This window comes from Myotis brandtii, unplaced genomic scaffold, assembly GCF_000412655.1.
Source record: "Myotis brandtii unplaced genomic scaffold, ASM41265v1 scaffold57, whole genome shotgun sequence".
NCBI classification, from domain to species: domain Eukaryota; kingdom Metazoa; phylum Chordata; class Mammalia; order Chiroptera; family Vespertilionidae; genus Myotis; species Myotis brandtii.
Window position 1 is genome coordinate 1,914,443 of NW_005370133.1, and position 14,036 is coordinate 1,928,478.

Consider the following 14,036-nt stretch of genomic DNA (forward strand, 5'->3'; position numbering starts at 1 on the left):
GTGGGGGGGAGGGCCCCCCCCTCCCCCCCCCCCCCCTCAGTGCACAAATTTTTGTGCACTGGGCCTCTAGTTTTATATAAAGGACTTGAGCATCCTTGGATTTTGGTGTGTGTGCACGCATGCGTGCACCATGGAAGCAACCCCCGTTGAATACCAAGGGATGACTCTAATAGGACTGACTCCAATATCCAGCACTTACATAGTCACAGCTTCATAACTTTATTGAAGGGAATGCTACATGTGTTTACACTGAGAGATGAAAAATCCAAATGCCTTTAAGTATTTGCTATTCTAGAAAGTCTACTTCAAATAGGTATATTTCTAAAACTGAAAAGAGGTACCACTGTTTTCTAATACTTGATTAGCAGTATTGGAAATTTTACTTGAAAAGAGTTGGTTAAATACATATTAACAGTTCTGTTAAATACATTTAACAGAGTTCTGAATTCTTTCAGTCTATAAGCAGGAACCAGATTTGATATTCAGGTGGAAAATCTTTAGGAAATATCTAAGTGCTGTAAGTGCATTGTTGAGTACACTGTTTTAATTATGCTCAATAATGAATTAACCGCAGACATCACCATAGCACACTGAACAGCTGAGAGAACAGCTCCTCCCCCGTGAGTTGGAACAATTATGGTCACTAAAAAGTTCTTTCAAAACTGGTAAAATAATATAAAAACAATGTCCTGGTTCAAATGCAACGCTGATATTATACATTCTTATTAACTCTGTTTTTAAAGTTTATAATAAAAATATTTAAAAATTATGTGGTTTTGCTCTGTAGTCAAATATGAAATGATTTACAGTAAAAATCATTTGGTAAAAAGGAAAAAACCACACTTATGAACCCCAGTATTTCATAAATGCATTTCTATTCTGGTTTGTCAGACAAATGAATCATTGAGAATCTAGGTCATAGAGATGGACTACAATTTATAAACATATAATTAGGAATTCTCAATGCACATTCTTAGTGAAAGTCTATTTGAGAGATACTTCTAAACATGTGGGAATGCAAAAGCCATGTTATGTGTTCTTATCATGAGTTCAATATATAATCACTTTCTGCCATTTAAAAAAGAGGTTCTAGAGGGTTGAGTATTATTGGCTGCCTTCACATTAATAAAGCATCACTATACAATACTCATTTTTAAAAAGATAAAGAGAGTGAGCAAGGATATTGTTTTGATTCCATTTCTAAATAAAATGAAAAGGAATATACCCAACTGTAAATAAAAATACATACACACATACATAAAGTCATTCCAGGAGTTGAGAGAGACTGTATGAGTACCCATCACTAGAGGGCAGCAGAGTGAGGTGCAGAGACCTTCTATGAGCACCTGCCAAGGTTTCCTGGGAATCACTGATTTGGTGCTGTTTACCAGTAATGGAAGACTCATAAAGCCTCACAAAAATGTTCTAGTTGCTTCAATCTCATGTTTCTAAATATTTATCTATTCTACTTACTATATCAAAAAACTGGAACAAATACTGAATTCAGATTTCACTGACTGAAATCTCTAAACACAGCAATGTGATTAAGAGACAATGTCGATTGTCAAGGGCGGGGAAAAAAAGGAGACATATGTAATACTCTTTGTAATACTTTAAGCAATAAAACAATTAAAAAAAAAAGAGACAATGTCAGTTCCGTTTTAACACAAATATTTGGGGATGAAGTTCCCATAAAACATTATTTTAAAAAATTATTTTAAGTAAATAGTATTTTAACTATGAATATATTATAATGTACACTTTTAATTAATCATCATCTTCCACTTCATTTTGCTTATGCTATTAATTATTCAAGGAGAAAATTTGTAAGATGTCTAAGTAAATATTTAAAACGTTAAAAAATTACTCTTCTTGTAATTAATGGATCTTTATTCCATCATAATAGAGAAATTACTCACTACACAGTTTTAAAAAGTTAAATGAATAAAAAAACCCACAAAGAAACCTTGTCTACTAGGCAGAGGAGTAGGAGCAGAGTAATATTTGGGTGGTTATGATAATGACCTACAAATCTTCAAGAGATACAAATTTGGGGATATATAATGGAAAACATAATCTCCCAGGACATGACTGTTTGCAAAGTTTTGAAATAAAATGAAGAAATCAACAATTGAGAGCTCTCCATAGGAGGGGAAAAAATGTATCAATTATTTTTTAAACTGATTATATATATATACACACACTAGTAGCCCTGTGCATGAATCCGTGTGCGAGTAGCTTGCTGCCGCTTGCCTCAGCTGGCCACCCCACCCACCGACGCTGGTAGCTCTCTATCGCTCTTAGCTCGCTGCCCCGCCCTTCTGTAGCTCTCCCCCGCTTGTAGATGGGTTGTGATGTTATGGCGTCCTGGCTAATTTGCATATTTCTCTAATTACATATATATATATATAGTATTTGTTGTAACTTCTGCAATCACTTACCTATATGGAGACTGAACTGATGTTGCTACAGTTGGCATGGCAGTTGCTGTAAGCATTTTTGTTGCTCTGGTCACAGCATGTGTTAGAGTGGGGCCGCCAAGTGCTGAACTGGCTGCCTGTGAAATAAGAAATAATCATTCTAGATCAGGATTTCTCAGCCTCAGATCAACTGGCATTTTGGCTGGAAACTTCTCTGTTGTGGAAGACTGTCTCAGGCATTGTAGGATATTTAGCAGGATATATATCCCTGACCTCTACCAGCAGGTGCCAGTAGGATTCTTCAAACTGTGACAACTAAAAAGGTCTCCTGACACTGCCACATGAACTGTGGGAGGCAAAATAACTCCCAGTTGAGAACTACTACTACTATTCTATGTATGTTAACACATGGTACCTCATTTAGAGGTACCTGAATATTAAAAAAAAAATTTTTTTAAAGATATTTTTGATTTCAGAGAGGAATGGAGGAGAGATAGAAACATCAATGATGAGAATCAATGATCGGCTGCCTCCTGCTCACCCCCCACAGGGATTGAGCCCCCAACCTGGGCATGTGCCCTGACCAGGAATTGAACCATGGCCTCTGGTTCACAGGTTGACACTCAACCACTGACTCACACCGGGCAGGCTAAATGTTTTTTATGATGACCTATCTGGATGGAAGTCATGACTTGGGAAATCCTACACATATTCTAGCACATACTCATCACCAAAATGTTTAACTTATTAACATTTGGAGGCAGTAGCACTTTATATTTTTGGAATACTCTTTATTGGATATAAAAAACAAGCACAAATTAAGAAAGAAGATGAATGTTCAATATTTTAACTTATCATGCTGGAAATAAGGCATTACATGTGAAATGTATTACACAGCAGGCTTCTAAGGGGCAAAGACAACCAACAACACCTACTAATGAGTGTCCTGGCATGGCCTTTAATAGCATTTATAATATAAACTAGGTGAAACATGGGAAGCATGGAAAAAGAAGCAAGTGCTTGTATAAAAGTCCTGAACCAAAAAGTAAAAAGGAGGAAAAGAATCCATTGGAAATGTTGAGTGGAGCAGACCTGAAGACAGAAAACAGGTTCCTATACCCTCAAAGGGAGGTGGGTAAAGCAGGGAAGAGGGTGGTGGAGGAAGAAGAAAAAAATGTCCTATATACACTCGTATGTGGGGGCATCAAGGCAAGCATCTGCTCCCTGCATTACAATATGGTCGGTTCACAGATTCTTCAACAGGATCCAGCCACAAATAGCAAATACATACATGATCTCAAAATATAAAGTTATAAAAGGAAAGAAAAAGAAAGCATTTATTTAAAAAAACAGGTTAAATAAAATTTGCTACTCACTTCTAATCTTGTATAGCAATCAGCAATGAATTTCTTATGCAATGATACAGAATCCTAAAAGTAAGAGGTATATGGAAATTAAACTTAGTCTGGCATTTAGCTGTAATCATTAAGGACAAATGTCAACATAAAGAAGTCAATTTTTAGGCATGCTAACTTATAAATAAAAATAAATACAATCTTCTGCCCTTTTGTGTTTGACTACCTTCTTCCTGTAGATACCCACCTTCTTTAACCTAGGATTTAGATTAATGTAACTATAGTTTATGATTAATTGAATAGCTTCATTTGCAATTTCTTCATCAGGTGATTCCATGGCTATTTTCCAAATGAAATCCATTCCTATCAATTCCAGCTTTTCTACATACTGTTCAAAAGAAAAAAAAAATAGTACACCAAGGTCACAAAATTACAATTTTTTTCTGTTACACTGTAAGTTCACACCTCTTTAGTTCAATATGAATTAAGGCTGTAAAAAACTAACTATATGAGAACACTACTGTACCAACATGGAACTTAAAACAAAAGACAACCAACCACAGAAACACTGGGCCATGCCCAAGGGAACCAGAGTAGATGTGAAGAAGATTTTTTCCACATACACCTACACCCATACTAGACATCTACCCAACTGAACTACTGATGCAGAACTAGCAAAGCGTGAGATGGGTGCCATCCTCAGGAGCTTTTTTTCAGAAGAAAATGAAGTCAAGCTAGAAGTAGTTAATACTCCTTGGAGCTCAATTCAGTCTTCCCAAGGGCATAAAAGGTCTTGTAAAAATTCTTACCATCCAGGAAACCAGGTCAAGAAACATTCTTAGAAAAGAGAGTTATTTTTTGCCTTTCTTTTTAAAGGGGCACATATATATAACAGTTGTACACATTCTATAGATCATTTTCCTGCTTCATTGTCTGCTCCTAAATTTTTCTCCCCAAATCCTTGCCACTGCAATCTCAGAACTGAAGACTTTGTTACTTCGTTAGGAATATGCGGGTTAATGGGTCTGAGGAGTTGGAAGTGTAGATGGAACTAACCTACTCTACACTGACCTAGCCTCAGGAAGCCACTGGCAGCCCCGGGTCAGTAAGAAGCAGAGGGATCTAAGAGGTCAGTTGTCATCAATGCAGAAAACAGCAGGCAAAGGATACCCAGTCTTTTAAAAAACTTCATGTTTCACTATGTTTATAACATGTTTTTGCTGAATATCAAATTTTACCAGATTATCTAAATTATTCAGATTTGAGAATAATGTACTTACCAACTGAGCTCCTTGTCTTTTCAATCGATGATCACAGAGATTCACATTTTCAAAAAAAGTCTTAAATAAGTTAAAACCTGAAATTAGAGAACGTCAAATAAATTCCTGTACTGTAAGCAAAGACTCAAAAGCATATCAAGGACTGAAACTAAAATACTCAGGACAAAACATAGGCACAAATTTTTAAGACCTTGGATTAGGAAATGGTTTCTTAGATATGGTGCCCAAAGTACAAGTAAAAGAAAAAACAGATACACTGGACTAAATCAAAATTACAAACTTTTGTACTTCAAAGGACTGTCAAGAAAGTGAAAAGACAACCCATAGAATGGGACAAAATATTTGGAAATCATATTTCTGACAAGGAGCTAGTATGCAGAATATATAAGGAACTCTTACAACCCAACAACAAAAAAAAGGACAAATAACCTAATTAAAAAATGGGCAAAAGATTTGAATAGGTATTTCTCCAAATATATGCAAATGGCTGGTAAACACATGAAGAGTCAATATCATTAGTCTTCAGGGAAATGCAAATCAATACCATGCGATACCACTTCACACCCACTAGGATGGCTAAAATAAAAAATATAGACATTAACAAGTACTGGTGAGGAAGCAGAGAAATTGAAATTCTCACACATTGCTGGTGGGATTATAAAATAGTGCAGCCACACTGCAAAAGTTTGGTAGTTCCTCAAATATTAATTTTCTGATATAGCAATTCCATTCTGGGTATATATGCTCAAGAGAAATAAAAACCTCTGTCCACACAAAACTTGTACATGAATATTTGTAGCAGCATGATTAATAGCCAGAGAGTGTTAACAACCCAAATGTCCATCAACTGATGAATGGATAAACAAAATGTGGTATAGCCTCACAATGGAGTATTATTTAGCCTAACTGGAATGAAGTACATGCAACAACTAACCTGGGGTGAACCTTGAAATTATCATGCCTCAGCATAATAAAAAATGCCAGACCCATATTGTACAATTCCATTTATATGAAATGTTTAGATTAGGAGAGTCCATAAAGACAGAAACTGGATTAGAGACTGGGGGTAGGGGTGATGGGAAGTGACTGCTAAAAGGTACAGAATTTCCTTTGGTGATGAAAATGTTCTGGGATTAAAAAGTGGCGAAGGTTGCACAACTTTGTGAATATACTAAAAGCCACTGATTTTACACTTTTAAAAAGTGAACTTTACGGTATATAAATTATATATCAATAAAAAATTTCAGTTAAAATAAACACCCAAAAGGAAGATGTCTATACTTTGAGAAATTTTGACTTTAAATGAATCCTTTTTGTTCTAAAGTAACTTCATAAAAAGACATTTTGGCAATTTGAGTTATCAGGCCATATGATTTAAAAAACTAATTATAAGATAACATTTATATAGAAAAGAATTTATCATGTGACAAGAACAAAACTGTATACAAACAGAATAATTATAAAGGCAGTGCTTATTAAAAATACATTTCATTTTCAAAATGTGTATAAATATTTAAGTATGTATACATTTTTGTGGGGCACCCTGTATAAACATCACAAACATATTCCATACTGCTTGGTTGCTTCTGAAAAGTTGGCTTAGAAGGGAAGAATACAATTTTTTAAAGAACTGAAAAAATGATTCTGTGTTTTTTCCTACCATTCATAGTGATTTCATATGATTCCAATTTAAGAATCTTCTCCTTGAAGAGCTGCTGCTGAACATCACTCTCAAGGTCATGTTGCCCTTTTGTAAACCATTCAAAACACATCTGTGGATCAAGACAAATATTACCCTACAACTAAAATCCACTCCAGGAAAATACATATTCCAAATTGGGACAGTAAAGATAAATTAGTTGTAATTCTTCAAAAACTTATATTGCCCAAATACCACTCAAAATGGAAATGCTTAGAACTCTGGACTAAATAAAGCATTAAGTTACTAGCAATCTTTCCCACAGATAATGTATATATTCCCACTTTTCTTAGAATTTTATACTTGAGTTTTTCCACAAACATTTATTAAGAAGCCAGGCATTGTGCTAGGCACTATCACATACTTAGTCCTTTCAACAATCCTATCAAGTAGTTAATATTATTCCATAAAATGATAAGAAGAAACAGCGATTCACTGCTAGTAAATGTCAAAACAGGTGTTGAGCTCCTGGTTTAATCTATTTTCCGCTGTTTAATTATAGTTCTAAAATCTGTCTAGGCCTTCATTCTTCTTTGATGTTTCTGGGGTAAAATGTCATTAAACGAACTCAGTTTTATATTTGTAACTTAAAATTAGTTTCATGTGACAGGAACAAAAACACACTAAAAGATATAACTTTGTCCACAATACCATCTTCTTACCTCTCTATCTAATTCACAAACATCCTGGCCAGTCACAAGACACTCCCAGATTTCCTTGGCACGATTCCAACCCAAATACAGAGTAGCTTCTTGCAAGAAAAATGCCAGAAATTTTAGATGGGCTTCTAAATACTGCAAAAAGAAATGATACTTATTGAACTCCAGGCATTCATAACTAAAAGCAAAATTTAAAAAACAAAATAAAACTTTAAAAAACAGTTCTATCTAATGCTTTTCCATATAATTTATGGTAAATGTGAGAAATCAGTTTACAAGCTGACAGTACAATGTAGTAGAAGCTACTTCAAGTCTATTAAAAATTCAGTTGACTTTAGATAATAAAATATGATTTCAGCAAACTCAAAAAGTAAAACACCATAAACTCACAACCAGTCAGTTAAGATTTTTTTCCCTAACTTGAAAACAAAAACAACTATCTACAGAATTGACAATTAGTCAAAGTCAAAGAAAAGATGTCTATTTTTATTACTTTATCATAATGCAGTTCTTAGCGCAAAGAGTCCAAATGAACGTTGTAAATCTTGAAATAAAAGCACAGTGCCAATACCCACCTCCCGGTAAGTGTATCGGCCATCCACTAGTGTTGAACCAGTCAAGCCTCCAGGTCCAGCCATGGCTGCTGCAAGCCGATGACAGGCTATCAAACTTCCCGTTACCAATTTCACTATTTCAAAATTTTTCTTCAAGTCTTGAATAATGCTCTTGGCAAAAACAACCAAAAACAAAAATGGTATGAAAATTTACTTATTTTGTCATTTTAATACAAACTTCTGTTAGCAAGTAATCCTAGGTGAGTGATAGCAAACATGATTTCTTCACTCACATTTCTTACATGAAAGTAAATAAAATCAATCTGGTATGTACACTTACTAGGGAATTAATAAACTCCTCTGCTAAATTTTGCTTCTAAAAAATATTATTTTTCTTTTATAAAGAACTCTTTCAACAAAACTATCCAGATTTTTCTTCTCAAGTCTGTTACATTGAGGAAGTTCTAGCTCCATAGTCACACTAATTTTTTTGTAATATAAAATAAACCTTTGAGTCTTTTCAAGCAAATTTCTAAAATACCATTCTAACTTTTAAAAACTGGCCTAATGATGTTAATATATAGGTAATAAAAGGAAATAAAAATGAGTGAAGGATACATAAAAAGAAAAGCTCCATAGAAATGAAAGCAGAATGATGTTTAAACTCAAAATTATTAAATAATACAAATGAATTACATTAATAACCATAAAATGTAAAATAGTGACAAGACTCAGAGATCTTATTCATGTTTTGTTATTACAAAAGGTTACGAAGCAACTGTATGATAATCAGATTTGGCTATACTATACTCTTACCTTGTCTTGCTTTTGATAGGTTTGTTTTATGAATGAACGGGTGATTTCATGGAGCTGACGCAAAGCTGGTACCACCCATACAAACTGGGGATTGTTAAGTTGAGATGACTAGAGTTAAAAAGAAGTTACATAAATTAAATTTAAAAATAAATGGCAGACAAAACTTATTAGCTATAAAAAATGTCCAAGTCAATTAGGCTTCACTATTGCACATTCTATTATTTTTCTCCTCACATTGCTCATTTATAGCTTATCTCATGCATTCATAATTCAGTCTTCAGCTTCTTATTCTGCATGCAATTTCCTAAGGCCAAGAACTGCAAACAGGAGTGGATGTGAAGTGACAGCAAATGTACAGGGGTACGTCAGCAAAAAACAGACAACAAGGAATTAGCAACTTCAAAGGATAGATTAAGTAGCATAGGCTGCTAGGACATGTTGAGATAATAAAATAAATTGATGGCAAAAGCTTATCTTGGATAAGACAGAACTGGCTGATAAGTAAAATGGTATAAAAACATAGTTTTCTATAATTATATGATTAAGATACCAATGATATGATCAAGATACTGATAGTGGTCTAAATATTAAAGGAAATATTCACAATCTGCTTGTATTTCCTAGTTTAAACAATTTTAGAAGAGATAGTTCTATTTATATTAATTACTATAGCCACTTTATACTTATACTTTATATTTTTCAAAACACTTTTAAAGGTATTATTTCTGAAATGGGTACAGACAATCCAGATTTTCATAGTACACATCTGAAAAGTCTGATGTTCTATCTTTAAAAAGAGAATTGCTTTTTAATAAATAGTATCTTCAAACTATGAGATTTCATTATAAAATTTATAAGAATATTAGGTTAAACACTAAAATCAGCTGATCAATTAAATCCAAGAAACTAAGTAAAAGTTTAAGTCCTGAATATTTACTTTACAGGCTAATTTTTTTTAAGCTTTGCTTCTTAAAGTCTTTCTGTAATATGAAGAGCCCTATGGGGGGAAAAAACTTTTGATGTCCTTTGTAGAAAAACATCCTACTACTGAATATGTAAATGAGAGAGCTCTATTGCCAGAACAATTGGTTTTCCTAGAAACTAGCCAATCAATCAGCCAATACCATATTTCCTGGATTCTAAGATACAAGTTTTATAAATTTCAACAAGTTCTGAAATTGATGCTTCTTACAACTATGTCAAAAGAAACTTAGCCTCTAAACATAGGAGTAAGTTTTGATACAGTTGTCCTTACTTGAGTATGTGCAAATTTAGCTGTATAGAAAGGTTATCTGTTCATCTACCTCTCCATTTATCACTTGGTATAGGAAACACCAACCAAGGAAGGTTTCTTAACTTTCAATGTTATAAAAAAGATTATGCTATAATGTAAAACTGACTAGCGTGTCATGTCCACAATTCAATTAAAAGCAAAGAAAACTGCTAGTGGTCTCAGAATAAAGCATTTTCCAAAGCCAGGAGAATTTTGTGTGACAGACTCATACCCTGTGAAGGGCTGTACCACTCAGCACTAAAGGCCTCTCTGTCCAAAGGTGTACCTTAATTTAAGAGAAGTTGTTTAGCGTGTAGTATACACAATTTAATGAAGTAAAAAAGCAGCTTGAATTTTATGAGAAAGGATAAGGACACAAAACTCCATACTCTTCAACATGCCTCAAAATTATACAGTCAATCTTAAAGATTTCAAAGAGGTCAAAACCACGATTATAGCTAATGAAAAGTAGTGTGCGACAGTGAAGCTGTACATACTGGTCAAAAGGAAGCTGAGGCAAACTCTGAATCTAAACAAATGTATGATAAAAGTGAAATGTAGTTTCTCTTTTACTTCTTTATAAACTTATTAAATCTTGCATCTTAGAATCAGAGAAATAAAGTATATACAGGGTGGGGCAAAAGTAGGTCTACAGTTGTAATAAAAATAACACAATAATTAATAACATAAGAATATGTTTTGTGTACTCATAAGTGTAAGCCTACTTTTGCCATACTCTGTATTAAAGGCCAAATTTGCAAGACTAGCTAGACTATTTCTAAAATACAGAAGTTGAAAAATGGCAGTTTAGGCTAATTCTTAGGCCTAAAATAAACTGAGACCTTCTAAGAAAATTACAAACATAAGGACATAAAATTAACCCTTTAGCAAATAATTGATGTATTAAAAAGTATTATGACCAATTAAGTCAATTAGGATTAGAATACTTTTGACATTAAAAATTATTCTTTGAAGGTAGCTCATTATCAAATAAATTAAAAAAAATACAAAAAGATAAAACTAGAATTTAAAAAGTATTTCTGATATGGCCTTTCTAAAGTTTAGCAAACAGGACAGATATTATTTATTCTATCATATCTATGACGTTATGTTGCTAAGTTACAAGAAAAATTTAAGCTACTCTTCTCCACTTACAAAAGAGGCAAAGATTATGGTGAACATTAAAATAAACATACCTGATAATATCTAATGAGGGAGCTGAGCTTCATAAGTGGGAGTTAACTGGTTTGGCCTGCAAATCTATGCCTAGATCCCTCTTTTCACTGCTGTGAAGTGACCGGTTAGTCTCCCAGTGTTTCTAGTGATGAGGAACTCAGGAGGCAGTGTTCTACTTCAGGCTATTCTCACTAAAGTTTATTGATCTATCATACTGAAACATGCCTTCCCATAACTTCTTAGAAGCCATAAAAGTGACGTTGAATAAAACTTCTCTATAACAATCCTCCCAGTATCTACAGAAAGCTTTCATATTCTTTCTAGAGTTCTCTCTTCTCAAAGCTGAAGATCCCCACTTGCTCATCTGTCTTATTTATCCAGACCTAGCAATTTATCTAGAATTAAAAAGTAAAAGTTTTTACATGAGAGAACGTTTTTTAAAAAGTATTTCCCCCTGTCCTAACCACATCACTGTGAGACTGTACTGAGGACATCTTGCTACATTTACTTTCAGTTACGTGTTTTGGCAAATAGAGGCCACTCAACTATGGGTAAGTAACGCTTTTAGTGTATTTGAAGGGTGAAGGGGAGGAAGTAAGAGGAAGGGGAGCAACATTTACTGAAAGGCTGCCAGGCATTGAACTAGGAGGCCTTGAGATAATGACTTAAGGAATATGCAAATATCACTAATTAAGTAAAAATGGGTTTTTTTGGTTTAGTAATTTTTTTGGATGAGTACATTTAAACTTTTTAATTGAAGGAAAAAAGAAGTGAAATAAGATGGAGAGGGTTGGGGTAGACAGTGGAAGGTATAAAGGAAGCAAAAGAAAGAGGACCAAGGAAGCCAAGGGTATCCTGGCAGAATCTACAGAAAAATAAAGTTAAGAAATAAAGGTCAGAATTTCTGAACACAACAGTGGAACTTGGGAATTTTAAGAGTGTCAAAAGCAGGGGCAAAGGGAACCAGTTGGGGAAATAGGTAGCTGAGGGGAGGGGGAGGAAGAGGTGGGTGGTCTTGTCTTACCCTTTGCTTAGTTTCTGTGGAGCCTGGCAGGGAGACATAATCCCCAGTCAGCCCACCTTGCTGCCTGGCAGGAAAGGGCATAGCACAGAAAACACCTTTAGTGGCAGGATATACATCGCCCCGCCTGGGTCATGTCCAGGGGCTTAGATCTTCCCACTGCCCCCCTTCAGCCACGTGCACTTTAAAGAACATCTGTAAAAGCACTTAGTCAACTGAAAAGTGCCATATAAATGCAAGATATTATTATTTGGAATAAAATAATGATACATCAGGATTTCTTTACTGGGAGCAGTGGGAAATAAAAGGAAGAATATTCTTTTCAAGACTCACAAAATAACTCCAAAATTCTCCCTATTACTTTTTGAGTTTTGTCATGAAACAACAGACATGAATGAAGTGACTGCAAAGAGAAGCAATAAAGATGTAGTGAAGCTACTGGCTAGAAGAGCTAAGTAGTGCTTAGCTGTAATGAGGAAGGAACAGAGATCAGGAAGGTATTTTCTGGGTTTAAAAGTCATTTTCCTGGAGGGGGAAGAAGTCCTTTCAGCTTTAACCTTCATTTTCTATAAAGAAATGTATATGTTACTAAGAAGAAAAGACCATTTTTTTATGGATATCCTTTTCCTCTTACTATTATTAGTGAAGGACCTAAAACTTCTTACGTAACTCTGGATTAGTTTCAATCATAAAGACAGAGGCTGCTAAATTATCTGAAAGGCTGAGCTGAGAAAACTGGAAAAATTCCAATTGTATCTGAGTAGGAGGAGAGCAATGCTGTTGAATTAAAGAAGTAATTCCTCATAACCAGAACACCACCAGCCCGTTTGTGAACAACTTTTAAACAATCTCTAAAGCTAGACAATATGCAAAAAATTCACTTGATCAAATTCCAATGTCAGAAATATAAAACACCAAGTTTTTAAATGCCCCCAACTAAACTTTAGGGCCAAATATAAATAAGACAATAAAAGCCCACTGAATCACCAGAACCTCTTAATAAGAACTAAGAATCTCCGAGTATACCAATGACAATCAATAGTAGTCAAGATCTTTAAAGAAATACTTCTTAGTGAAAGCTAAGAAAAATGATTTACCAACGAAATTACTAAGCCATTAACTATTTACCAAAACCTTTTATGTTAACAGTGAAATGAAATCCCTCTGGCTGCTAGGCTTACATTTGGTCTGGGCAACCTCAGGGCCTCCGTGGGAGGAGGACATGGCTCCTGTGACCAGGGCCGTTGCAACACCGGGTGTGTGTCCAGTGAGCGGCCACTGTGATCAGCCCTCTCAGAGGAGAGACTTGACATCTGAGGACAGGAGCAACAGGAGAGCAGCAATGACCACTGCTTCCTCTGCTAACTACCCTTTTAAAGGACAGTCCAGAGTCCACTGGAACCTGAGGCCAGAGCCCTGCAGGGTAGGGCTTGTACAGAGCCAGTCCCTCTTGTAGTCACTGCCCAAACCTACCTTCTAAAATGGAGTCCCAGCAGCAGACACTCACCCATTCACTGTTTGTCTAAGGAGGTACTTTAGGAACACATCTGAATCAAGCACCTAAAAAAATGACCATGTGCCAGCACTGAAGGAAATTTCTCACTTTCTCTCTCTCCTTCTTACTCTATAAATGTTCCTCCATGGGAGAAAAATGGTCATATTTACTTAGAATCCACTGTACTTATTTAAGCTGTCCACACTTTGGAATTAATTTTAAAAAGGTTAAGTTGAAGTTCTTATAATTTTGTGAAAATAACTTAATAAAATTACTCTGAATTTGATT

The 14,036-nt window shown here is 34.8% G+C and overlaps 1 protein-coding gene across 3 annotated transcripts in view; it reads right to left on the bottom strand.

The window, feature by feature from the left end:
- USP24 (ubiquitin specific peptidase 24) overlaps window positions 1-14,036 on the bottom strand; it is a 98,200-nt gene that overhangs the window by 59,820 nt on the left and 24,344 nt on the right. Inside the window, exons 16-25 of one of the 3 annotated variants that reach the window (XM_014549771.1) lie at window positions 13,761-13,813; window positions 12,257-12,320; window positions 8,784-8,891; window positions 7,989-8,138; window positions 7,417-7,548; window positions 6,716-6,827; window positions 5,056-5,132; window positions 4,023-4,163; window positions 3,797-3,850; window positions 2,442-2,557 (exon numbers count right to left, since the gene is read on the bottom strand). In XM_014549771.1, the coding sequence (XP_014405257.1) occupies window positions 2,442-2,557; window positions 3,797-3,850; window positions 4,023-4,163; window positions 5,056-5,132; window positions 6,716-6,827; window positions 7,417-7,548; window positions 7,989-8,138; window positions 8,784-8,891; window positions 12,257-12,320; window positions 13,761-13,813 (1,007 nt within the window). Of the gene's footprint in view, window positions 1-2,441; window positions 2,558-3,796; window positions 3,851-4,022; window positions 4,164-5,055; window positions 5,133-6,715; window positions 6,828-7,416; window positions 7,549-7,988; window positions 8,139-8,783; window positions 8,892-12,256; window positions 12,321-13,726; window positions 13,814-14,036 lie in introns of those variants that run through there. The other 2 variants (XM_014549772.1, XM_014549773.1) reach the window with 2 other exon arrangements.